Raw genomic sequence first — 25509 nt, 5'->3', positions numbered from 1 at the left:
AAAGCAGAGACTAAAAATAAAAAACCCCTCACTCAGTAAATGTAATAATGAACATAAGCTATTATTTGGTTTCATATTCTTATGTGAAACCAGTCGGGGGAAAGGGAGGAGACAAGGCAGATGAAAACACAGAGACTGGGGAGAGGCTGGGGAATGATGGAGAAGGATGAGGGAGAGATCAGAGGGGGGAGGGGGGAGGGGGCTAGGAAGCTCATAGATGAGGAATCAGCTCGAAAGTCAACCTTTTAATAAAAAACCACCCACTTTTGCAGTGCTGGTCAACCTAGTCCCTCCCGCCCACTAGTGGGTGTTCCAGCTTTCATGGTGGGCCAGTTGTGGCGCCGTTTGGTTGCTCTGCTACCGCCCACCATGAAAGCTGGAACGTCCACTAGTGGGCGGGAGGGACAAGGTTGACCAGCACTACAAAAGTGGGCAGTTTTTATAAAAAGATTGACTACCCTAATATGTCCTTTATTTATATATAATATAATTAATATAATATAATATAACATAATATAATATATAAAAAAACCACTTTACAATCTTATTTAAAAAGTGGTTTGACTTAAAGGATGACTTTAGTATATGCGTAGAGGAAAACACATTAGCATCCTGGTTTGAAAGTGGGGATGGCCCAAAATCCCAGTCTTTGGGCAAGATGTCACGTGTGCTCATGCTTTAAAAATGAACACTACTTTAAATGCATCAGGTTGATAGGCGAAGTACAAAAATAGAATGCCAAAAGCAAGACAGCCACCTCTGCGGACCAGAAGTGGCACAGAACTCTGAATGGTTGGCAGGGTCAAGGTCAGCTTCTGCCTGATGGTAGGGCCAGACTTTGAAAATGTAGCTGAGAAAGAACCATAGCAGGTGCTAACAGCTCAGAGGTAGTCCCCAACAGCAGCTACCTGCCTGTCCTGAGGTCATTGACACCTTCCTTTTAGAAGGTATGGGGAACTCGTTGGAAGGACCTCAACCTAGAGTCTTTTTTTTTTTTTTTTTTACAGAGAGAGAGAGAGAGAGAGAGAGATAGACAGACAGGAATGGAGAGAGATGAGAAGCATCAATCATTAGTTTTTTGTGCAACACCTTAGTTGTTCATTGATTGCTTTCTCATATGTGCCTTGACCATGGGGCTACAGCAGACCAAGTGACCCCTTGCTCAAGCCAGTGACCTTGGGCTCAAGCTGGTGAGCTTTGCTCAAACCAGATGAGCCCGTGCTCAAGCTGGCGACCTCAGGGTCTTGAACCTGGGTCCTCCGCATCCCAGTCCAACACTCTATCCATTGCGCCACTGCCTGGTGAGGCCCCAACCTAGAGTCTTAATGCTAAGGCAATGGAGCTGAGTTAACATATGCATTCCTGGGTCCCACCCCCTTGGAGAGTCTGGGGAGGAGCCTGGAAATCCATATTTTAAAGCAGGGGTCCCCAAACTACGGCCCGTGGGCCGCATGTGGCCCCCTGAGGCCATTTATCCGGCCCCCGCCACACTTCTGGAAGGGGCACCTCTTTCATTGGTGGTCAGTGAGAGGAGCATAGTTTCCATTGAAATACTGGTCAGTTTGTTGATTTAAATTTACTTGTTCTTTATTTTAAATATTGTATTTGTTCCCGTTTTGTTTTTTTATTTTAAAATAAGATATGTGCAGTGTGCATAGGGATTTGTTCATAATTTTTTTTATAGTCCGGCCCTCCAATGGTCTGAGGGACAGTGAACTGGCCCCCTGTGTAAAAAGTTTGGGGACCCCTGTTTTAAAGGATCCTCAGGTCATTCTGAGAGCAGGACCATTCTGAGAAACACTGCACTGGTCTAAAGGAAAGCCAACTTTAGGCTGATAAGAGCTTAGTAAAGTTAATTGGGATAAAGATATTTAATTTTGTACCTAAGAGCTTTTGAATTTGAGCCCTAGAATCCATTACCTTTAAAAAAAAAAGTAGTAAAACACACATAGCCTGAAATTACTCTTTTTATTTTTTAAATTTATTTACTTATTTATTTTTAAATAAAATGAATGGTATATTTATTTTAAATAGTACCTTGAGGCTCCAAAATGTATTCAGGATTCTTTCTTTTTTTTCTTAAGAGAGAAGCAGAGAAGCCGACTCCCCACATGCTCCCCGACCAGGATCCACCTGGCAAGCCCCCTGTTGGGGATGCACTGCCCATCTGGGGCTATTGCTCCATTGCTTGGCAACTGAGCCATTTTAGTTTCTGAGGTGAGGCCACGGAGCCGTCCTCAGTGCCCAGGGCCAACTTGCTCCAACCAAGCCATGGCTGCAGGAGGGGAGAAGAGAGAGAAAAGGGGGAGGGGTGGAGAAGCAGATGGTCACTTCTCCTGTGTGCCCTGACTGGGAATTGAACCCAGGACATTCACATGCTGGGCTGACACTCTACCACTGAGCCAACCAGCCAGGGCAGTTGAAATGACTCTTTTAACCCCATTTTAAAATGTGCAACTCATTGGCATTAAGTTCACTGACAATGTTGTGTGACCACTTTCCTTGTCTGGTACCAGTTCTGGGTATGTCATGTCAGGGGAATCACACGTTGTGCTCTGGTGTGTGTGTCTGGTTGCTTTCACTCAGCATAATGATTTCAAGTCTCATTTGTGTTGAAGTGTGTATCAGTCCTTCTCTTTTATGGCTGAATAGTATTTCATTGTACAGACATGCCACATTTTGTTTATCCATCCGTTAGCTGATGGACATTTGGGTTGTGTTCACCTATTGGCCAGAGTCAGTAGTGCTACTATGAACACACCCCAAGTTGATACAACTGTGTTGTGATGCAGTGAGCACAGTTTTCAAACTGGGACGCTATTTTTAACATGCAGATTCTCATTTGCCATGTAACCGTGAGGACGTCTGTGTGTAGCTGTTCAAGAATGATTATCTAGAAATGTCTAGGGTGAATTCAAAATCCATCTCCCCAGAGAGGCAGCATGGTGGTGTGGAGAGAGCAAGGGGTCTTGGATTGGGGAATGGATCCGGGTTCAAATACTGACCTCATCACTTACTAATTGTGGGCCTTGAACAAGCGACGTAATTCATCTTGCGAAGGCTCAGTTTTTTCACCAAGAAAGTGAGGAGGATAATGGAGTGCCTGTTATTGCCCAGAGTGGTGGCTATTGCTGACCCGACTTATAAGCCTCTCAGTAGACCATTGTGACATTTGGGAGGAGGGGGCACTAAAATATACATAACAGAAAATTTACTATTTTGATAATTTTTAAGTATATAGCCTCAGTGGCATTCGTTGCAACATTTTTAGCCTTTCTTGGCTTTTCTTTGGGGCAGCCCAGTCTCCGCCATCACCCTCCCTGGAGGTCACAGCTCCCCTACACCCTGGCTGTTGTTCATTTAGCTGCAGATTCTCTAACCCAGTGGGGAGCCAGGGAGGCCTGGCTATTCACAGAGGCTTCCTCAGGGTCATTAAAGGATTCTGCAGAAAGTAATAACTAGTCTCCATTTTTGGAGGCACTGGGAGGGTTCTTGCTTCTGTTCACACAGGGCTCACACTGTTGACTCACACTCCTCTGAGTATAGGTTGGGGAACACAAAGGTTCTTTCTTGCTGTTTTCTAGAAACTCTAGTTAAGGGATTGGGGAAGAAGTAGAAACTGAAACTGTTTAACCGTAAGGCTTTAAGGTTACTTTAGTACTTCATTAATCTACCCGTTGGAAAGGGACTAAAATGAATTTAGTGCTTTGGAAATACTCTGACACTTATTTCCTCCTTCCCTCCTTTATAACTGTCAGAATTTCCAAGATTTCCCTTAGTCTTTATTCACCATCTTTTTGGAATGGTGGACATCAGAAGAAGAGACAGAGATGGAGTGGAGGCCCAGGGAGGTTACTCTAATCTATGCAGAGTCAGTAATACATCTGGAATCTTTTTTTTTTTTTTGTATTTTTCTGAAGCTGGAAACAGGGAGAGACAGACAGACTCCCGCATGCGCCCAACCGGGATCCACCCGGCACGCCCACCAGGGGCGATGCTCTGCCCACCAGGGGGCGATGCTCTGCCCCTCCGGGACTTCGCTCTGCCGCGACCAGAGCCACTCTAGTGCCTGGGGCAGAGGCCAAGGAGCCATCCCCAGCGCCCGGGTCATCTTTGCTCCAATGGAGCCTTGGCTGTGGGAGGGGAAGAGAGAGAGAGAGGAAGGAGAGGGGGAGGGGTGGAGAGGCAGATGGGCGCCTCTCCTGTGTGCCCTGTCCGGGAATCGAACCCGGGACCTCTGCACGCCAGGCCGATGCTCTACCACTGAGCCAACCGGCCAGGGCTTCATCTGGAATCTTTTAAAACAACAGTGTAGAAATTAGCATGTTTGTATTGAATTCCTGGTCAGGCCACGTAACAAAGGTTCTCAAACACCACACATACACACACACACACACACACACACATAGATACACACACACACATAGATACACACACCTTATTATTTTAGATACCAAATAATTATTATTCTTTCTATAACTGTATCTCTGAGTGTTAGGGATATCTTTAATTAGCGCAGGCTTAAAAACCCAACTTCCCTCATGAAATAATGGATATGAGCAAGGTGAGCTTGTCTGCGTAATCTTCGATGAAGAACTGATGAGTCTTATAATGGATGGAACAGTCTGTCACCACCTAAAGCCCCTGATAAATTTTAATGTCACCCAGAGGGGGACAGCCAAGTGTTAGGCACCTCCTGATGTAATGCACTAGGAATACACAGGACTAGAAAGTATTCTTGCCAAAAATATTGATCCTGAGTCTAATGAAGGCTTTTGATATTAGCTATCGGTTTATAGATTTGGGGGTTAGAAGAATGTAGTAAATGATACCATGAGAATATAGTCAGCCAAATAGAGATTAGGGGCTGTCTGCAAGGAACAGATGACCTTTTTCTTTAACAAGGAAATAGAGCTTAAAATGGAAGAGAAAAAACTGTTAGAGATAAAGAGACTTGGGGGACCCATCAGCCAAAGCCATGTGTGCCTCTGGCATAGGTCCCAATTTGAGAAAAGCAACAAAAATATTTTGAAGCCATCGAGGAAAACTAAATATGGAGTGGACGATTTGATGAGGTTAGGCATTATTTTTAATTTTACTGGCTGTGATAACGATTGTGGTTATGATTTTAAAAAGTCTTTATCAGCCTGACCAGGCGGTGGCGCAGTGGATAGAGCATTGGACGGGGATGTGGAAGGACCTAGGTTCGAGACCCTGAGGTCGCCAGCTTGAGCGTGGGCCCATCTGGTTTGAGCAAAAAGCTCACCAGCTTGTACCCAAGGTCACTGGCTTGAGCAAGGAGTTACTCGGTCTGCTGAAGGCCCGTGGTCAAAGCACATATGAGAAAGCAATCAATGAACAACTAAGGTGTCGCAACAAAACTGATGATTGATGCTTCTCATCTCTCTCCACTACTGTCTGTCTGTCCCTATCTATCCCTCTCTCTGTCTCTATATAAAAAAAAAAGTCTTTATCAGAGATGGCTGAAGAATGTATCAGTGAAATGAATGGTGTCTGGGATTTGCTTTACTATGAACAAATAAAGTCTTGGGGGAGTGACTGAGTATGGTAGAAGGTTGAAGTTGAAGCTGGGTCACGGGTTCTAGTCTTTCAACTTTTGTGTATGTTTGAAAATTTCATAATGAAAGGTTCTAAATGCTGAAATTGGTTTATCGTTGGCATTTAAACACTTTACATAGGAAAAAAATAACCTCGAACTCTTTATGCTGTTAGAACCTCAGTTTCGGGGCTTATCTATATTATTTGGTCTGGCGAGTTTCTTGGCAAATTAGTGTTTACATTAACTTCATGTTATTCCTCCTCCTGGAGTCCCAGGGAGGCCCTAAATAAACCAACAAGTCATAATTATAGGTACTTAGAGAGTTAACGCTATGGATAATTGCTAATCAGTAGGCTCTTCATACCAATAAGCAGACAGAAGAGGGGGTTTGGGAAAGATTGTCAGTGGAATGGAAATAAGTAAGGATGAGAATAATTTGTGTACTTGACTGAATAGGGTTGTAGAAGAAACATATGTAAATCGCACTTCATTTGGAACAATTGTTGAAGGTGACCCCTTCTGACTGCTGCAGAATATGGGGGGTTCTCCTGCCACCCCTTAAATGAATGCAGCTCTCTAGGGGGCAGGAGTTGAACTAACTCTCTCTCTCTCTCTCTCTCTCTCTCTCTCTCTCTCTCTTCCTTGATGGGCTCATTTGACTTCAATTATCTTTCTGCAGATAATCACCCAATCTGTATCCTCAGCCCAAATTGCTCTCTGGAGTGCTAGAATCACATCTCCACCCACCTGGAATTGGCACCCCGCCTCCCACGCCCGCCTCACCTGTGGCAGGCTCCCCTTGCTTGCCCTGCACAATGCACACCAGCTATTTTCACTTCTGTCCAGATCTTTCTCCTGCAGGCCTTTGCACATGCCATCCCTCTGCCTGGAGCCGTCACCCACTCTCTCCTTCACCTGGCCCCCCATCCTTCAGGTCTTGGCTCAGACATTACCTCTTCAAAGCCGTCTTTCCTGACCTTTTCTGTCTATCATTCTCAGTCACCGCGTCTTGCTCATTTCCTTAAGGATCTTCTCAGTTGATAATTATTATCTGTCTCCTCCTCTTCACTGTAAGGTCTCTGAGCCGGGACCTTTCTGTCTTGGTTGAACTTCATGCTCTGCCCTCAGCTTAATGTAATCAGAAGATGTTTGTTGGGTTTATGAATGATTGAATGAATGAACGTGTTGAGTTTTGAGCTAGACAGGGGAGTCAGACTCATAAAAGGCACAGTATTTTCCTTCAAGCACCTCATACACAGTCACCGAGGGAGGCAGATGAGCAAGACAAAATTTGCAGTTTAGGGTTTATGAGAAAAGTACACATAGAGGTCTGGAGGGGATGGAAAATGGAAAGTCTAGGGGCATGATAGGAATTAGGGAAAGCAAGGACATTATTCCCTGGAGTGGGAACAGCCTTTGCGAAAGTATGGTGGTCAGAGAAAACATTGAATGGCTGGCGTGTGGGCTGGTGGTGGGGGAGGTGACACCTGCAAGGCAGGCAGTGACCGGAAGGGACATGAGGGCTCTGGTGTGATAGCCGAAGATGTTGGATATCTGAAGGCTGTTATGAACCATTGGAGGATCATAAGACTGGGGTGATAAACTTCGATAAACCATAGATAGATGGATATAGATCGACCAGGTCTGCATGTTAGAAAACTCCAGATGTGTTGGAGGGGCTAAAGGCAGCTTCAGGGTCACGACTTGTGGGGAGAGACCCCAGCCCGGACTGATTTCTGTGGCCAGGAGCATACTTCTAATCAGGGCGGCAGCCTTTACGATTTTTTCCAGCATAACTTTCCTTGATCCAAGAGCCCAGGGATTAGGGTACATCAGAGGTGGTGTCACAGCTCAGGCGACACCATGCACAAGTAGAGAATTGTCGTGTTGAAGGTGCTGAGCTCTCCCTGGCCTGCCACCCTTTGTACTAGGATGCGTATGACATCATTCAAGAAGCACTTATCGAAGCGATCTCTTGTGTGTCATTTGACGAAATGTTTATGGATGTTCTGGGCTCTCCTGGTACTTGAACCAAACTCAGAGTGAGCAAGGAAGCAGGGTCAGTGTCCAGGGTCTCAAGACATTTCTGCCTCCTGCACCCTGCAAGCCTGTCTCTTCCCGAAGGCTGTGCCAGGTCGAGTCCTGAGCAAGTAATGCTAGGGACCCACACTCAGTAGTGGTGATAAGGGTATTGATCTGAGAGTTAAGGACAAAAACCTGACTGTGTGAATGAGTTACTAACTGGCATATGAGGGAGAGGGAGGTATTTGTTGAGGGCCCGTTAGATACTTCAGTGGAGTTGTCTATAGTGGGCAGTTGAATCTGGGACTCAGATTGAACTTTCTCTTCTCTCTAGCCTCATCCATCCCATCAGTTGCTAACTTTTACCATCTGTTTGACTTGTGTGTGGTCTCTTACTTAGAACTTCTTTTCCATTCCCGTCGGATCATTCTCTCCATGCCTCTGGTCCCCTCCATGGTGCACCTGAGTGTGTCAGGTAGGTCACCATTTTGGGCTTCAAGCCATGAGGCTGATTCTTCCCCAGCGTAACTTGGATAAAAAGGCCACTTTGCTCCAAACACCCTGTGGCTCCCTATTGTCTGCCGGCATTCTCACACTCAGCCAACTTTCCTAATATTCTCAGCAAGCTATGGGAGCCACTGCTGTTGGTCACACAAACACATCCCACATTGTCCAGACTTGGAGCCTTTGTCCATGTGGCTGCTTCTAGCCAGAGTGCCCCCCTCTGCCCTATTTCAAGTCTACTGCTTCCCGGATTTAAAATAAAAGCTCAAGTTTGAGCTGCATCAAGGGATCGAGCCTGGAGCATCAGCTTTGTACTGTTTGTTGGAACTAGACCCACCCACTGAGACGGCGATGTCTCTTGGTCACTTTGTCCCAGGTTTGGGCATTTGTACGGGGATGGTCGGCTGCTAGCTCCTGGGTTCAGCAGAAAAATGCCTCTTCATGCTTAGTCAGAGGATGTCATGTGCCACTCCAGCTCTGACAGTAATTGGAGACAGGAGATTATCTTGAAGCCGGTGGTGTCCCTTTCCCTGTTACGAGACTGTGTTTTGAATTAAATTATTTTAGAAACAGATGGCTGACTGAGAATTTTTTTTCTCCTTTGTTCTTAGTGAATTGAGTATTTAGTTTAGTTTGTTTTGGTTACTTAATGTGCTGACAGGCTTGCTTTCCAGGTTGGTAAAAAGGATTGCATTTTATTTAGGAAAAGAATAAAACAGAACAAAGTGAAACACATCTTCTGATAAATACATGGTGCTATGCTTTGAATTAAACTGATATTTTAATATGCTTATCTACTTAAATGAGAAAATCATGCAAAGAATCAGGGATTCCTCCCTAAATTCTGTCATGAAGCCTCTGCTGATGTTTTAACTATAATAGCATGCTTTTTCTTTCTTAAGTGAGAAGTGGGGAGGCAGAGAGACAGATTCCTGCATGCACCCCAACTGGGATCCACTTTTCCAGGGGGCGATGCTCTGTTGCTGGGCAACTGAGCTATTTTAGCACCTGAGGCGGAGGCCATGGAGCCATCCTCAGTGCCCAGGGCCAACTTGCTCCAACCTAGCCATGGCTGCAGGAGGGGAAGAGAGAAATAGAGAGAGGGAAGAGGAGGAGGGGTGGAGAATCAGATGGTCGCTTCTCCTGGGTGCCTTGACTGGGAATCGAACCCGGGATGTCCACATGCTGGACTTATGCTCTAGTACTGAGCCAGCTGGCCAGGGCCAATAGCATGCATTTTTTTTTTTTTTTGTATTTTTCTGAAGCTGGAAACGGAGAGAGACAGTCAGACAGACTCCTGCATGCGCCCGACCGGGATCCACCCAGCACGCCCACCAGGGGGCGATGCTCTGCCCCTCCCGGGGGTCACTCTGTTGCAACCAGAGCCACTCTAGCGCCCGGGGCAGAGGCCAAGGAGCCATCCCCAGCGCCCGGGCCATCTTTGCTCCAATGGAGCCTTGGCTGCGGGAGGGGAAGAGAAAGACAGAGAGGAAGGAGAGAGGGAGGGGTGGAGAAGCAGATGGGCGCTTCTCCTGTGTGCCCTGGCCAGGAATCGAACCTGGGACTTCTGCACACCAGGCCGACGCTCTACCACTGAGCCAACTGGCCAGGGCCTAGCATGCATGTTTAAAAGGGTTTGTGGTACCATTATTTCAGTATTGTTTGACTGCAGTTTTTTTTTCTTCCTGAAGTTGCTCATTAGTCCTCTTCACGTTTCAGTGAAGTCACTAATTGCTATCTGTGTCCCCATCTCTAAAGGAGGAAAGGGAAGGTGTGACCAATTAGAAGGGATTTATCTGGGGGAACTGAGCGAGTCTGAGAACAGGACCAAAGTTCTCTGTAGAATGTTCTAGAGCTTTTGGCCCTGTTGTCTCCCTTTCTGCCTGGGATTGTATTCTACCAGGTGCTGATGAGTTGTGCAGTCAGGACTTTGAGAGACTGTCTCTGGGTCTGTCTGATGTTTTTTCTTGACTAGGTGGATAGTTTGCATTTTTAGAAGCCTATGACGTCTTTAACGCGCTCCTTGGTGACTGATTCTTAGCTCTTGTCTGAGGACCAAACAACCTTCCCTGGACCCTTCCTGTTGCCATCATATCCCTCCCTCCCTGCTCCACACAGCTAAAGCCCTCAGACAAGTTGTCTGTACATAATTCCTGTTTTGTCTCCTGTCATTCACTCCTCAACCTATGACAACCTGGCTTCTGGTGCCACGAGACCAAAGAGACCATCCAGGAGATATTTCTCTATTGCAGGTATCAAAGGAGGACCAAAATGCCCATACAACTTGATGAAGGAAGTAGGATTTATTAAAGCTGGCAGAGCAGGTGGGGATTGTAGCTCCAAAACACGGGCTCCCTGAAGTTGACTTTCTTACAGGTTATATACCTTTACAGTATCTAAGCAATGGGAATGTGATTTTTTTGTTTAAGGTTTCTCAGTACTCAAGGAGAGGGGAGGGAATGTTTTGGTGGGGTCAGCAAGGGGGAAGGGGTTTCCAGATCACTGGTCATAGTTACATACAGATCCTGTTATCCTTGCTTTGTATTGTAAGTGACTAAGTATCCATTTAGAGAACTATGGGATATCGTTAATTTATCACTGGCTGACTTGGTTACCCCTGCTGGCTCCTTTCCTTTATATTTATTTCTTCCTTCTCAGGGAAGAGGGGGCCTGCCCCGCCTTCCTCACCTCAGCCTTCCTTTTCTTGACCTCTCGGGGTGACCACACAGGTGACCTCTGACTGAGTCCTAAACTCCTTTTCTATTTTCTTGTCATCTCCCATTCCTGGTTTTTCCCTTCTTCTCAGATCTTCCACTCTTACTTTTGCAGGTTTATTTATCTCTGGGCTCAAATATCTGCTTGTATACTTGGTATCTCCATGCATATTTAAAAAAAAAAATCTCAGGATTGTGCTTCTCAGACTGGAACAGGCATGTGAATGTCCTGTAGATCTTGGTAAAAGCAGTTTCTGACGCAGTAGGGTCTTGATGGGTCAAAGAGGCTGCATTTCTGAAAAACACCCAGGTGATACTGAGGGTCTACAGGCCACACTCTAAGTAGCAAAGTTCTAAGAAAGCTCACTCTACTCTAAGCCATCATTATCTCAAACTCCAATTACTGCGACGACCCAGCTGAGCTCTCCACATCTTCCCTTGTCCCCGTTAACCTGTTCCTCGCACTGCAGCAGGAGGGCCTTTTAGAACCATTAGTCTGATCACGTCATGCTCCTGCTGTTACATGCCTTTGATGGCTTCCCATTGCGTTTATGATGTGGTTTCTTGTCTGCAGTGTCATGGGCCTTTAGCAGACCGAGTAATCCCTTGCTCAAGCCAGCGACCTTGGGTCCAAGCTGGTGAGCTTTTGCTCAAACCAGATGAGCCTGCGCTAAAGCTGGCAACCTCAGGGTCTTGAACCTGGGTCTTCCGCATCCCAGTCCGATGTTCTGTCCACTGCGCCACCGCCTGGTCAGGCGGTTGACATACTTTTATAGCACAACCTACTCTCTGAAGGAGCAGTGCATGGAGGTACAGGTTGGCTTAAGCACCTTATCTCACTGCAGACCAATAATGAAAAGTCTGGCTCCACTTTGAGGGACATTCATTGGTCTAGGACAATGGTCGGCAAATTCATTAGTCAATAGAGCCAAATATCAACAGTACAACGATTGAAATTTTTTTGAGAGCCAAAATTTTTAAACTTAAACTATATAGGTAGGAACATTCCTTATCGAGGTAGCGCCCACACGTGGGATTTTGTGGAAGAGCCACGCTCAAGGGGCCAAAGAGCCGCATGTGGCTCGTGAGCCACAGTTTGCCGACCAGGGGTCTAGGACACTCTTGTTCATGTCTATGCCTCGTGCCTGGACATGTGCATGCATACACATGCACTCTCACACAGGCACCCACACCTTACTCCTCCAGGCACACTTTAAATGAGAAAGGCAAAACCTTAAAACTTTTGGAAAACAACATAGAAGAGTAGGATTATGCCTTTTAACATTGGGAGGAATTTCTTAAAACCTTCCATTTTAAAGACACACACACACACACACACACACACACACACACACACACGAATCTCAGACAGTAACAGAAAAGACTGATACTCTTGACACCATTAAAATCAAGAACTTCTGTTCATCAGAAGACCACATAAATAGAATCAAGCAAAACTGAGAGAAGTTCTCTAACTGACATGATTAGTAGCCAGAATTTATCAAGAATGTCTTTACATCAGAAAGGCTAAGCTGGACAGTCCAATATCGAAATGGGCAGCGGAACTGAAAATAATTAGGCCACATGAGTGGCCAGCAGACAGGAACAGGGGCTCAGTCTGGTCCAGTCAGGGAGATGCAAATTTAAACAGGTTTTATACCAGGCAGGTTAGGGAAAATGTGAGAGTTTTGGGGTTGTTAAGTATTGGCGAGGATTTGCAACAATCAAGAGCAGGAGTGTAAATTGAGTCGACTACTTTGAAAGATTATTTGATATTATTTAGTCAAGTTGCTGGCAGACATAGTCGTTCACCTGGAAAGTCTGTTCCCGTGCATGCCTGCGTATCGACATACGCACCTCACACATTAGTGCACACCCATTCACCCACATGCACACACACATACATGCAAAATACACGAGCATATGCTTATAACACACACATGCACATATGTAATATACATATGTGTACCAGAAGATGGATAAGAAGGTTCATATCAGAAATGTTTGTAATAACAAAAATTGGCAATAGTCCAACTGCCCATGAACAGTAGTAGATAGCTAAATACATTTTGGTATATTTGTACAGTGGCACTCCGACTGAAGTGAAAATAATTGCAGTTACATGCAAAAAACCTCCACATGAACGAATCTAAAAATCTATTGAGTGAAAAAATAAGTTGCAGTAGATAAAGTACATGCAGTAGAATTCCATTTAGGTAAAGTTTGATAATATATAAAATTGAAGAATATAGTTTAGGGAGATAGACGTGTGGTTAGATTATCCAGAAAAGCAAGGCTGTGAGAAACACATTTCAAATAGTGGTTCACTGGGAACAGAAGGTGATAGGAAAAGTACACAGGAGTATACAGGGAATGCCAGAGGTAAGGGTAATCTTCATTCTTAAACTGGGTGGTTGGGGATTCAGGGGTTCTTTATTTTAATATTTAGATACTTGGTAAATATAAGTTTTCTTTTTAAAAAATTTTTTTTATCCTCACTATACCCTCTCCGACCGCCCCCCATCCCCCTTCCCCTCTGGTAATCACCATGCTGTTGTCTGTGTCTGAGGGTTGGTTTTTTTTTTTTTGCTTAATCTCTACCTTTTTTACTCAGCTCTGCAACGTCCCTCCCCTCTGACTGCTGTCGGTCCGTTTTCTGTAATTTCTTTTTTTTTTTTTGTATTTTTTTGTATTTTTTTTTTCTGAAGCTGGAAACGGCAAGAGACAGTCAGACAGACTCGCACATGCGCCTGACCGGGATCCACCCGGCACGCCCACCAGGGGCGATGCTCTGCTCACCAGGGGGCGATGCTCTGCCCCTCTGGGGCGTTGCTCTGTCGCGACCAGAGCCACTCCAGCGCCTGGGGCAGAGGCCAAGGAGCCATCCCCAGCGCCCGGGCCATCTTTGCTCCAATGGAGCCTCGCTGCGGGAGGGGGAGAGGAAGGGGGGGGGGTGGAGAAGCAGATGGGTGCTTCTCCTGTGTGCCCCGGCCAGGAATCGAACCCGGGACTTCTGCACGCCAGGCCGATGCTCTACCACTGAGCCAACCGGCCAGGGCTCGTTTCCTGTAATTTCATAAATAGTTTTTCTTATCTATTTGATAATAAAACTAGTACCAATTGGAAGGCACGGTAACCTGGTCGAAGGTATCGGTTAGTAAACAGTTGGGGTGGGGAAAGGCACTTTCTAAGCCAGGAAGAGAGATGAAGAAATGGGGGAGGGTGGCTTTAATAATGGCCCCAAAGTTGTCCCTTAGGACAACCTGAGAACTAAAAGAAGAATAAACGCTGCCAAAGATTTGCCAGCATGGATGATAGTTTATCTGACCGCTATCCCTGTGTTTTTGAACTCGTAGAAATTCTAAGGCCTCTTGTTTTGTAGTGGGCTCACTATCCACAGAGAGTGGAGATGACTCATCATGTTTTGAAAACCCCACAATTTAGCAAAGAAGCGAAAAAGAATGGTTCTATTGGAATTGGAGCTCTTTAGAGGTTTTTGATGCTGCTGTCCTTTGGGTTTCCCAGGCCAGCCCTCAGAGGCTGTTTTGTTCTCCTGGTGCCCGCGTGTCTGCAGCTGCAGCTGTTCCCAGGTGGACGGTGGGACCCCATGGCTCCCAAGGTCTGCCGCTCCACCAGTTTCAGTAACAGAACTCAGCACGTGCTCTCAGCTACGTGATAAATAACGTAACATGGTTTTCAGCTTAACTTCTTCACTAGTGATTTCAATGAAATGGACTGACTAGCCATGGTGTGGCATGGAGAGTGTTCACCCCCTGGGAATTTACAAGCCTGCCTTTCTAGGCTGGCTCTGGCCCTCTGTGCTATTTTAAGCAAGTCAGCTTAAACTCTCTGAGCCTCATTTGCAATGTGAGGGGATTGGCCACGGTCTTAAAGGATTCATTCTGCTAGAGAAGTCCATGATTCCACGATTGACTATAATATGTAGGGAAGATTTTCAAATAGAAAACCCCCAAATTATCTTGTATGTATCAGGTCATCAAGTGCCTAGAGAGAGGTGCATCTCTGTCTTTTTAAAAAGCATTTTAAAAATACCTCTATTATATCATATATAAAAGTGATATATTATTACATATAAAGCTTTTTAACAACACTTTTAAAAAGGCAGAGATATTCTATATATTATAAAGCTTTTAAAAATGCTTTATATATTTAAAATTTTAAAGTTAAATGTATTTTTAAATTATAGTTGCCTTTCAATTATATATATATATATTTATTTAAAATATTTTTTAAGAGCAGATTTAGGTTCATAGCAAAATTGGCAGGAACACAGAGATTTCCCCTGCACCCCCACTCCGCACACATGCTCAGCCTCTTGCATTATTAACATTCCCCACGAGTGGTATGTTTGTTACGATCCATGAACCTACACGGACACGGCATTGTCACCTGGGTCCTGTAGTTTACCTTAGGGTTCACTCTCAGTGTTGTGCATTGTGTGGGTTTGCCTTGAGGATTTTTAATCACTCTTACTCAGCATGGCATGAGACACTCCCTGCTCTGTTACTCTGTTCCAGTATGGCAGGAACCTACCCCGGGACAAGGTATAAAGTTGGTGCCCAGTAAGCATGTGTTATGCCGTCTACATGGGAGAAAGTGCCTCATCACTTGTAGTTCGGAGCCTGGTTGCAGACCTGCGTCCCACCCTACCTGGGGAGGGACACTCAAGCTCAGCGCCCACCCCAGCCCTGTTGGACAGCGCCTACCCTTACACAGGGTTCCCTGGGTCATTTGTGTGTAGGCAAAGGCTGGGGAGCCCTGGCGTGGCCCCGCCACTGTTCCTTTCTCTCTGTCATCACAGAGAAAACCTTTTGTGAACTAACGCTTTAGAGCTTGTAAATTGATCTCCAGGGTTTGAAATTAGAGTCCCCGAAGGCTTTTCTTCTAGGAGAGGGACTCACCTGGGTTTTCTAACCTCTTCCTGAATTAATTCCAGAAGTAATTCCCTGTGGCATCTCAGCAGTTATTTCTTCAGCGCTGGTGTTTCTCTCCTGGGGCTTGGCCAAAAATAAAGTAAAATAAAATAAAAGGGCATCACAGCTTGGCACACCTCACATTTCTTAACTGGAAGGTTTGCATTTTTCATCCTTTTGCTCATTTTGTCGTCCTTGTTCTCTATCCTTTGAACATAAAGTTTATTTAATTCTAATTTAGATCAGCTATTGGGGCTCATAAATTAGCCACTGAATGGTGCTTTTCTTTGTTATTTTATCTCTTGCAGTCTTCCAGTGCACTTGTAAATATGTTTCTGATTCATTTAAAAAGAGATCTCGCTCCCTGTTCAGGGCCTGTAATATCAAAATAAATTGTATCATTGCAGTTTTAAAACAGACCCATAAATGGTTTATCCTCGGGAAAACCATTCAAATCTATCTGCTACATGTTTGGACAATGTGTTGACTTCCTGACTTCTTAAATGTATAACTTTTTAACCTTTACTATAGAAAAGAGCAGCTGCTACTTGACCTTGTGTAGTAAGGATCATGTTTGCTCTTATGCAAGCTTGGAATATGACAGGTAAATGGTAAAAGCACATAGACAAGAAATCCTAGAGTCAGGTGGTATAGAAGAAAACAAATGCCAAGTAATATTGCTATGAAACAACTTAAAATCTCTAAGGGCCTGACCTGTGGTGGCGCAGTGGATAAAGCGTCAACCTGGAACGCTGAGGTCGCCGGTTCGAAACCCTAGGCTTGCCTGGTCAAGGCACATATGGGAGTTGATGCTTCCTGCTCCTCCTCCCCTTCTCTCTCTGTCTCTCTCTTCTCTCTCTGTCTCTCTCTCTCTCTCTGTCTCTCTCTCTCTCTCCGTCTCTCTCACTCCTTCTCTCCTTTCTAAATGAATAAAAAAAAAGCCTGACCAGGCGGTGGCGCAGTGGATAGAGTGTCGGACTGGGATGCAGAGGACCCAGGTTCGAGACCCCGAGGTCGCCAGCTTGAGCGTGGACTCATCTGGTTTGAGCAAAAAAAAAGCCTACCAGCTTGAACCCAAGGTCTCTGGGTCCAACAAGGGGTTACTCTGCTGAAGGCCCGTGGTCAAGGCACATATGAGAAAGCAATCAATGAACAACTAAGGTGTTGTAACGCGCAATGAAAAACTAATGATTGATGCTTCTCATCTCTCTCCGTTCCTGTCTGTCTGTCCCTGTCTATCCCTCTCTCTGACTCACTCTATGTCTCCGTAAAAAAAAAAAAAAAAAAATTAAAAATCTCTAGGGAACGGTTTTCTTTTATTGTTCATTTTAAAAAGATATTATGTAGGAAGGGAGATGACCCTTCCAAGTAAGCAGTTTTTATCTGGCATAAATTTGTGACTTTCAGATGCTAATGGAACCAACTAGAAGTATTTTATCTGTATAAATATATGACTAAATATCTTTTACGAATTATAGTATATACACACACAATTTATTCACAGAGTTGTGTCTTCACTCTTGGTTTCCATCTCTGCTCGTGAGTCACTAATAACCTCTGGTTGCCCCCCTTTCAGCTTCTGTGTGATTGTAAGAAGCTATTTTAATTCTACATTATGTCCTTTGTAACCTCACCAATTACATAGTATTATTATTCACTTATACCATCAAAATTTGTTGGCCTGACCTGTGGTGGCGCAGTGGATAAAGCGTCGACCTGGAAATGCTGAGGTCACCGGTTCGAAACCCTGGGCTTGCCTGGTCAAGGCACATATGGGAGTTGATGCTTCCAGCTCCTCCCCCTGTCTCTCTCTTCTCTCTCTCTCTCTCTCTCTCTCTCTCTCTCTCTCCCCCCCTCCTCTCCTCTCTAAAATGAATAAATAAAATAAAAATTAAAAAAATTGACTTTTAAAAAATGTTTGTTTAGATTTAACAATACTATCTTTATCATTTATTCTGTATTCTTTCTTTTTAGATCTTCCTTCTGGGAAAATTGTCTTTTCCTCTTGAAGTATAGAAGGTCCTCAGATAACACTATTTTGTTCAATGTCTTTTTGTTATGTTGGTGAGATGCTGCAGGAACTTAACTCTCGTTTATATCAATTAGCCTATAGTAACATTGATAATATTGTTTTGATAAAGTCAGAGAACTATCCTTGTTTCCAAAAAAATGTCCTTATTTTAGCAAACAGTATTCCTGGTTATTTAAATCTAAGATGTCAGATATTTTTTCTGAGTACTTTGAATATTTTATTTTACTGTCAGTTGGTTTCTAGTACTGTGAAATAACAGGTACCTGATAGTGTAACTGTTCTTCCTGTTCTCTGGCTGCATCTACAATTTCTCTTTGTCTTTGGTGTTCTATGGTATCATCATGTGTGTTAGGTATAGGTTTTTTTTTGTTTGTTTGTTTTTTTTTGTATTTTTCTGAAGCTGGAAACGGGGAGAGACAGTCAGACAGACTCCCGCATGCGCCCGACCGGGATCCACCCGGCACGCCCACCAGGGGGTGATGCTCTGCCCCTCCGGGGGGTCGCTCTGCTGTGACCAGAGCCACTCTAGCACCTGGGGCAGAGGCCAAGGAGCCATCCCCAGCGCCCGGGCCATCTTTGCTCCAATGGAGCCTTGGCTGCGGGAGGGGAAGAGAGAGAGAGAGAGGAAGGAGGGGGGGTGGAGAAGCAAATGGGCGCTTCTCCTGTGTGCCCTGTCCGGGAATCGAACCCGGGTCGTCCCCCGCACGCCAGGCCGACGCTCTACCGCTGAGCCAACCGGCCAGGGCAGGTATAGGTTTTTAAAACATTCACCTTGCTTAGAATTTCTTGGTTTTCCCAAATTGAAGAATTCATGTCTCATTAATTTTGGGCAATTCTTAGTTCTATCTCTTTGAATATTTTCTCTGCCCAATTCCCTCTATCACTTCTTTTTAAAACTTAGATCAAATGTATGTTAGACTATCTCATTCTGTCTCTTATGTCTCTTAATGTCTCTTTTTATATTTCTCGTCTTTTTTGTTTCTCGGTGCTCCATTCTTAGTAATTTTCAAATCTGTCTTCCAGTTCACTAACTGTCTCTTCAGCACTGTCTAAATTGATTTTATTATTATATATTGAGTTTAAAAATATAAATTATTATATAATTTTATTTCTAAATGTTCTTTGTATCTTTTCAGGTCTTTTTGGCCACTTTAATAGTCTCTTGCTCCTTACTCATTCCCTTTTTTATTCTTCTGAATGAATTAACATACTTAAAAATATATATATTTTATAATTTCGGTAGCTGAGATCTTTACAGATTTGATGCTATTTGTGTGGGATTAATTTTTTTTCCTTTTGGGTGGTTTCCCTTAACTTTTCTTCATAGTACTTAATTTCCTTATATGTTTTGTAATTTTAAGTTTTGCAGTCATTTGTTGGAATTCTAGCTGCAGCGTACTCTGATGCCTGGTTTGAGAGTATGTTCTTCTGAAGATGGTTTATGTTAGCCTCTGACAGGCACTGGGGACCTGGTCCAGTTTAAATTATGATTCGCAGCACGTATGTTTTCAGACCATACAAACAGTATAAGTTACTAACTTGGAGAGACATTTTTTTTTAAAGAAACTCTGTCCTATAAGTGACATCAGCAGGCGTCTTTTTAAATTTATTTATTTTTTACAGAGACAGAGAGTGAGTCAGAGAGAGGGATAGATAGGGACAGAGAGAGATGAGAAGCATCAACCATTAGTTTTTCATTGCACGTTGCAACATCTTAGTTGTTCATTGATTGCTTTCTCATATGTGCCTTGACCGCGGGCCTTCAGCAGACCGAGTAACCCCTTGCTGGAGCCAGCGACCTTGGGTTCAAGCTGGTGGGCTTTTGTTCAAACCAGATGAGTCCGCGCTCAAGCTGGCGACCTCGGGGTCTCGAACCTGGGTCCTCTGCATCCCAGTCTGACACTCTATCCACTGTGCTACTGCCTGGTCAGGCTGGAGAGACATTTTGTAGAATATCTGCACAAAGTCCTCATGAAGTCACAGTGTAAGGAATAGACGGTTGACTTCCATGGGGCGAGATACCCGGGGAGATGGCAGTAGAAGCTAGGGAGAGGTGCTAACCCAACTTGAGGAGGGTGGTGGTGTCTGTCCTGTACCTCCTGGACTAGTAGGCATCATCCAGGTATAGAACCAGGGAAGAGGCCTGGCCTGAGGTGGCACAGTGGATAGAGCATAGACCTGGGACATTGAGGTCTCCAGTTAGAAACCCTGGGCTTGCCAGGTCAAGGTACATACAATAAGAAACCCATGAACAACTAAAGTGAAGCAACTCTAAGTGGATACTTCTCATTTCTTCCATCTCTTCTCTTGTAAAATCAATAAATAAAATATTAAAAAAAAAAAAAAAAGAAAAGAACCAAGGAAGGGCATTCTGGCATTCTAGGAAGAGGCACAAGAATGTGTGAAGTACGGAGTGTGAGAGAATTTGGGTTCAGGGAATTTCAGGAGGCTCATGTGGCCAGACCAGAGTTGGGAAGGTAAGTGTGAGACTTCAGGGAGGCAGGGAATGGTGGGAGCCCAGCCTGGAGGTAGCCTGAGGCCTGGGTGTAAGGCCATCTCACCAGGAAACTGATAAACGCTCTTACCTGAGGAGTGAGTGATGCTGTCAGAATTGTCATGTTCATTTCTCTCAAGAGCCAGCTCCTTTAGAAGAGAAAAAAGGTGGACTTGGGAGTGAAGACAGGCGTATCCTGAGATTCCAGCTCCACTTCTGTGTGGGCTGAGTATGTAATTGACTTAGTTACCTTCTCTGAACCTCCCTTTCTCATGGGGTAAACGAGAGAGAATGGACTACAACCTCCTCTATTGCCAGTATTCTGTGGCGACGTTCAGAAGAGGAAAAATGCTGTCGTGTACACACACACACACACACACACACACACACACACACGCACAAGTAAAGCTGGAGCTCAATTTTGTGGATATTTGCAGGTATTACTGTGACAGTAATGCTGGCAACTTCTGGCTTCCAACGAGCTGTTTAACGTCTGTGAATCTTGGCTATTCACAGTGAGTTGGGTCTTTGTTGAAAAGAGTGCATTTTTATATGGGAATCAAACGGCGAGCAGTGCAACTCGCATGGCCGTGCCACTGACCCAGCTCTGTCTGCTTTGTAGATGATCTCTCCCTGGAACAGCACAACCGTTCTTCCTCCTCCGCGGAGCTCCTGCTGACGAGCACCGCGCACAGCGCTGCACACGTGGCCTTAACAGAAACTGCCCCCGCGTCCCGGCAACACAGTCCTCTCCACATCCTGTCACCTCCCTCCACCGCGACTTTTGATACAGCCTTTTTTAACCAAGGAGGACTGACCCAAAGTGCAACGGATCTCAGCATCTCTGTGGCAAATCCCGTGTCGTCGGCGAGCAACGAGGTGGGCGTAGGTGATGACGAGATGGATAACTTTCTGCCAGAAGCCCCGTGGACCAGCTCCCGTGTGGCTTCCCCGACACAGTATGTCACAGTCAGCCTGACAGGGCTGCCGGGGAGAACGTCAGACGCCGTGCGGACTCCATCAGCATCCGTCGTTGTGTCACAAGAGGGAGAAGTGACATCAGCCTGGCAAGACAGAACGTGGCCTCCAACAACACCTGCTGAGTCCCTTCATCATGTCAGTGCTTTCCGGTCAACTTTCCTCACCTCCGAGGGCTTCATGCCAACTCCTAGTAGGAATTTGGTGCTTTATCCGACTGAACCTTATGGGCGCTTGTCAAGCAGGACTTGGCTGGAGATCACGACTTCAGGAACAGAGGGTGTAGGAATCCTCCTTTTTAGCTCAATGTCTTCAGTGCCTCAGCCATTAGGCGGTGGCCTCACTCAACAGCCATTTCCCACCTCAGGGGAGGTCTCAGCACCTCCAGAGCATGTTCTGGCTGCAGGTACGGACAGATACCCTGGTGTGACCACAGCTCAGAATCAGAGTCTTAAAGAAGCTGTCTCTCCAAGAACTTCTCCTCCTACAACTGTGTCTGAGACAGTCCTTGCTGTTGGAAGCAGCAGCAGCAGCAGCGTAAATTCAGCTTGGTTTTCAACTCCTCTTGCATTTGTGTCCTTTGCTACTCCGTCACCTGATGTTTCCTATGACCTCTTTCTTCCCGGCAACTCCAGGGGGGCATCGGAACCGCCCGGCACTTTAGTGGCACCAAGTCACGCGGACGACACTCACATCTGGAGCTCAGCATCCTCATTCCGACCGTACACGTGGTCCGTGTCCTGCGCTCCTGCGTCACCGCGGCACCTGTCAACGAGCCTCACGGAGAAAGAAGTGGGGTCGGGGGATGGTGCTGAGACCATGACCCTGTCGGATGTGAGCAGCACCTCTCCACTGAGCAGCCTGGTTGCGGACTTCTCTGAGTTTGAGGAAGACCCTCAAGAATACAATACACTTTTCCCCTCGAGACCAATAGTACCACTTTCTTCTCGGTTTGTGGAAGTGTCGGAAACCAGCCTCAGTCTCTCAGCTGGGGCGGACATGCACCGTGTCCTGACCACACACGTGCACCCTTCCCAGGGCCGGCCGTCCCTACCCGTGCCACTTGGTACTGCTTCCTCTGGCTCCTTCTTTGTCATCGAAACTCAAGTACTGCCCTCCAGGGTCACAGCTGTGTTCCCCTTGCTCACGGCCAGTGTTTCCCTTGACTCATCTTTCTCTGTCACAGCAAACGAAAACACACCATGGCTTGCCACCAGAGACCCAGCTCTTTTTACGTCGTATGGTTCGGACCCGTCGGAACAGGCTTCCCTTCCCCCCAGCCGAGAACCTGGGAGTTTTTCCCAACGTGGCACACACACAAGTGTTTCCGAGTCTGCTTCCAGTTTTTTCTCAACCCCACCACTGGGATTTGGCAGCGGGGCCCCTTTTTCTTCAGAAGGACCTGCTTCTCCGTCTCTGACGTCAGGGGACTTGTCAACGTTTGTTTCTCAGGCCTTTTCTACCTTGGCCGAGACGCTTCCGTTGTCCGACGCTCTTGGTTTACAGTCATCTCAGCTTTCTGTTCCTAGTTCCACAGACCCTGATGTGTCTCCGCTCTGGCAAAGTCCAGACCTTCATCCGGATGCATCCACTTTTCTGCCTGGTTACTCTGAAACATCGTTGCTGTCCAGCTTCCACTCCGAGTCTCCCAAGTTCTCCCAAGTGCCAGCCACCCCCCCGGCAGATGCTGAAGCGCCTCTTACCTCAGCTGTCACCGCCACTACCTCCTCCTCCGAGTTCCCGCTCGCCTCCCGTGAGTTGGCAGTCACCGCCCGGGCGCCCTCCAGTTCTGAGCCCAGCCTGGACACTTCAGCCGGCGGGACTCACACAGTGTCACTTCTGATGACGTTCCATGCCACGCCCACTCTAACGGAATCGCCTCTCGTTCTGACACCATCCCCTTCTGCTGGGGACGCCAGTGCTGTGGGTGATCACACGTCTGTCTTATCTTCTTTCTCCGAAGTCGTTCCTGCCACCACGAAGTCAGTCACTGCCATGTCCCCGTCATTGGCATCCTCATTTGTCTCTGAAGTGAGCCTCTCACCTGGACCTACAGAGCCAATATTTGTGGGCCCACCTTTCACTCCCACAGATTGGCTAAACAGCTCCACCGAACCGAGCGTGTCTAACACGGCTGCTGCCCCTGACAATGATGCTGGCACCATCCCGAACAGCGGGCCCGACGGTCAGAACCCCCAGGAGAGCAGCATGGCTCTTCCCTCGCCATCCCTTCATCCGGCGTCCACCCCTGCTCCTGAAGCAGTGGTCACCACTCCAGCGGTGGTCACCACGCCAGCGGTGGTCACTACCAAGTTGCCGTACGTGTGCGATATTACAGTTCCAGATGCCTATTTGATCACAACTGGTAAGGCCCTGCTTTGTCCATCGCTCTGATCTTTCTAAGGTGCTGTATGACAAGTTTCCTGTGTGACGTTGCAGCATTGTGGCAAAGAATGTAGGCTTTAGATCCAGAGACCTCCTGGGTTAGTGGTCCTCACTCCTTTGCCGATCCTCTCTGAGTTCTTCACCTGGGTATTTTGCCTTGTTAGGCCTCAGTTTCCTCCGTGATTGAACAAGGATGCCAGTGGCACCCACTTCATTGGGTTATTGTAGACACTTAAATGCGCTGGGGCATATAAAATACTTAACCCAGTGCCTGGCGTGATAGGAGCACTTACTGAGTATTGCTTAGTAGTTAGAAGTAGCAATAAGAGCAAATACAAGATTTAAGCAAACCGTAGAAGCTTTTGCTAGGATGTGTATCTTTGGAACTCATAGCCCAGTTAGTTAATGCTTAGAAGACATGGTTGAGACAGCCCTGAGTGACCGGCTGACAAGTGGCATCTTCCCTTGAAACTGGAAGACATTTGCTGTCATGTCTGTGCCATTCGAGTGACTATGGCCCACTTGGTCAGACCCTTCAACTTGCTCTTCGTGAGAAATGACAGGGCGTGCATGAAGTCTTGTGACCTGTTCGTATGTCCTTACATACAACACACTACTGATGAGCAGCCTGGCTCTGTGTGTTGATTTTGCTGGGGATGAGGGCTAGAAATGAACAGAGGGGAAGAAGATGGCAGGGGAGGTAGAGGAAGGGTAGAGTGGACAGGGAGGGGGGAAGACGGAAAGGTGGAGGTGGGGAAGGAAGAATAAGAACACGCGTCGTCTTTGTTCTTTATGCCGACTGACACGGGCCACACATCCTCTGCTCACCAGGGTGGTGCCGTTACCTTCCGAGAGGGATGGGAGCAGCCGAAGCTTTCGCGCTCCCAACTCTGCCCTCCCCAAATGAGACAACCATTTGTTAATTCATGTGACAGATAATTATGGAGCACTGAATATGTGGGAAGTGCTTCTAGATGATTTAAGAGCTCTGTGGAGATGAATGACACGGTCCCAATCTCAGAAAGAGCTTGGAGTCTAATAGGGCAGGTGCTGAGCCAAGTTTTCTTGGAAGCTGTGTTGAGTGAGGAGGGTTGAAGCAGAGCTCCATGGGAATGACTATTCGGGATGATCAGGGACGGGTTTGGAAGGATGTGACTGGGAGGTCAGGTTAAAGGATGAGTGAAAGGCTGTCATCCGAAGTTGAAAGGATGTGTCCTCCAGGTTGAAGGTGGAGCGGTTGGGCAGCCCACGGACATTCAGCTTGGCTGGTAATTAGACTATGTAATGGGATGTGGTAATTATGCAGGAAAGGAGGTTGGGACAAAGTGTTGAACTTTCATCTTTGGGACTGCAGTAGTCCAGAGGAGGGAGCAGAGAGTTTCTAATAGACAGGATGCTCCTCTTCCTTCCTACAGAATTGTTACATAGTAGCTATAGAGTGATTAGTTACATGAAGCTTATTAAAAGAACTATGGAAGGCTTCTTTATCTCTTTATGGCTGGGAGTCTTTCACATGTATGATACTTACAATGTATCTTTTAGAATTTATTCTACAAAGAAATAGAAACCCTTTGAGAATATTTCTAAGAACATCAGGTCTACGTAGCATGAATTAACTTTCATATAGGACATACATTTAATGAGTTTGATGCCCTTTGTTAGGGACCCATGCATTTTAAAAAACGTTTTGGGGTCAAATTCACCCACTTGTAAACGCATACTTCAACAGTTTTAGTAAATGTGCCGAGTTGTGCAAAAGTATAATATCTATACTGTTACGTGGTATTTTAAAGCAGAGATGAGGGCCCTCTTTCGCTCTCAGTGATAATTTTGACCCACAGGAAGTATCACCTCATTTAGAATCTTCATTTAGATGTTGACCTTGG

At 45.9% G+C, this 25509-nt stretch overlaps 1 protein-coding gene across 4 annotated transcripts in view; it reads left to right on the top strand.

Annotated features, from left to right (window-relative positions):
• Positions 1–25509, top strand: part of KIAA1549 (KIAA1549 ortholog) — a 134883-nt gene that overhangs the window by 32145 nt on the left and 77229 nt on the right. For all 4 annotated transcript variants that reach the window (XR_010748833.1, XM_066362826.1, XM_066362825.1 and 1 more), the window contains exon 2: positions 20883–23603. Coding sequence is in view for 3 of the 4 variants with exons in the window: in XM_066362826.1 (XP_066218923.1) it covers positions 20883–23603 (2721 nt within the window). In the remaining variant the exon portion in view is untranslated. The remainder of the gene's footprint in view (positions 1–20882; positions 23604–25509) is intronic.

Source organism: Saccopteryx leptura, chromosome 2 (assembly GCF_036850995.1).
Source record: "Saccopteryx leptura isolate mSacLep1 chromosome 2, mSacLep1_pri_phased_curated, whole genome shotgun sequence".
Lineage (NCBI taxonomy): Eukaryota > Metazoa > Chordata > Mammalia > Chiroptera > Emballonuridae > Saccopteryx > Saccopteryx leptura.
The sequence above is the reverse complement of the archived record's forward strand: the minus strand, read 5'-3'. Positions and strand labels throughout refer to the sequence as shown.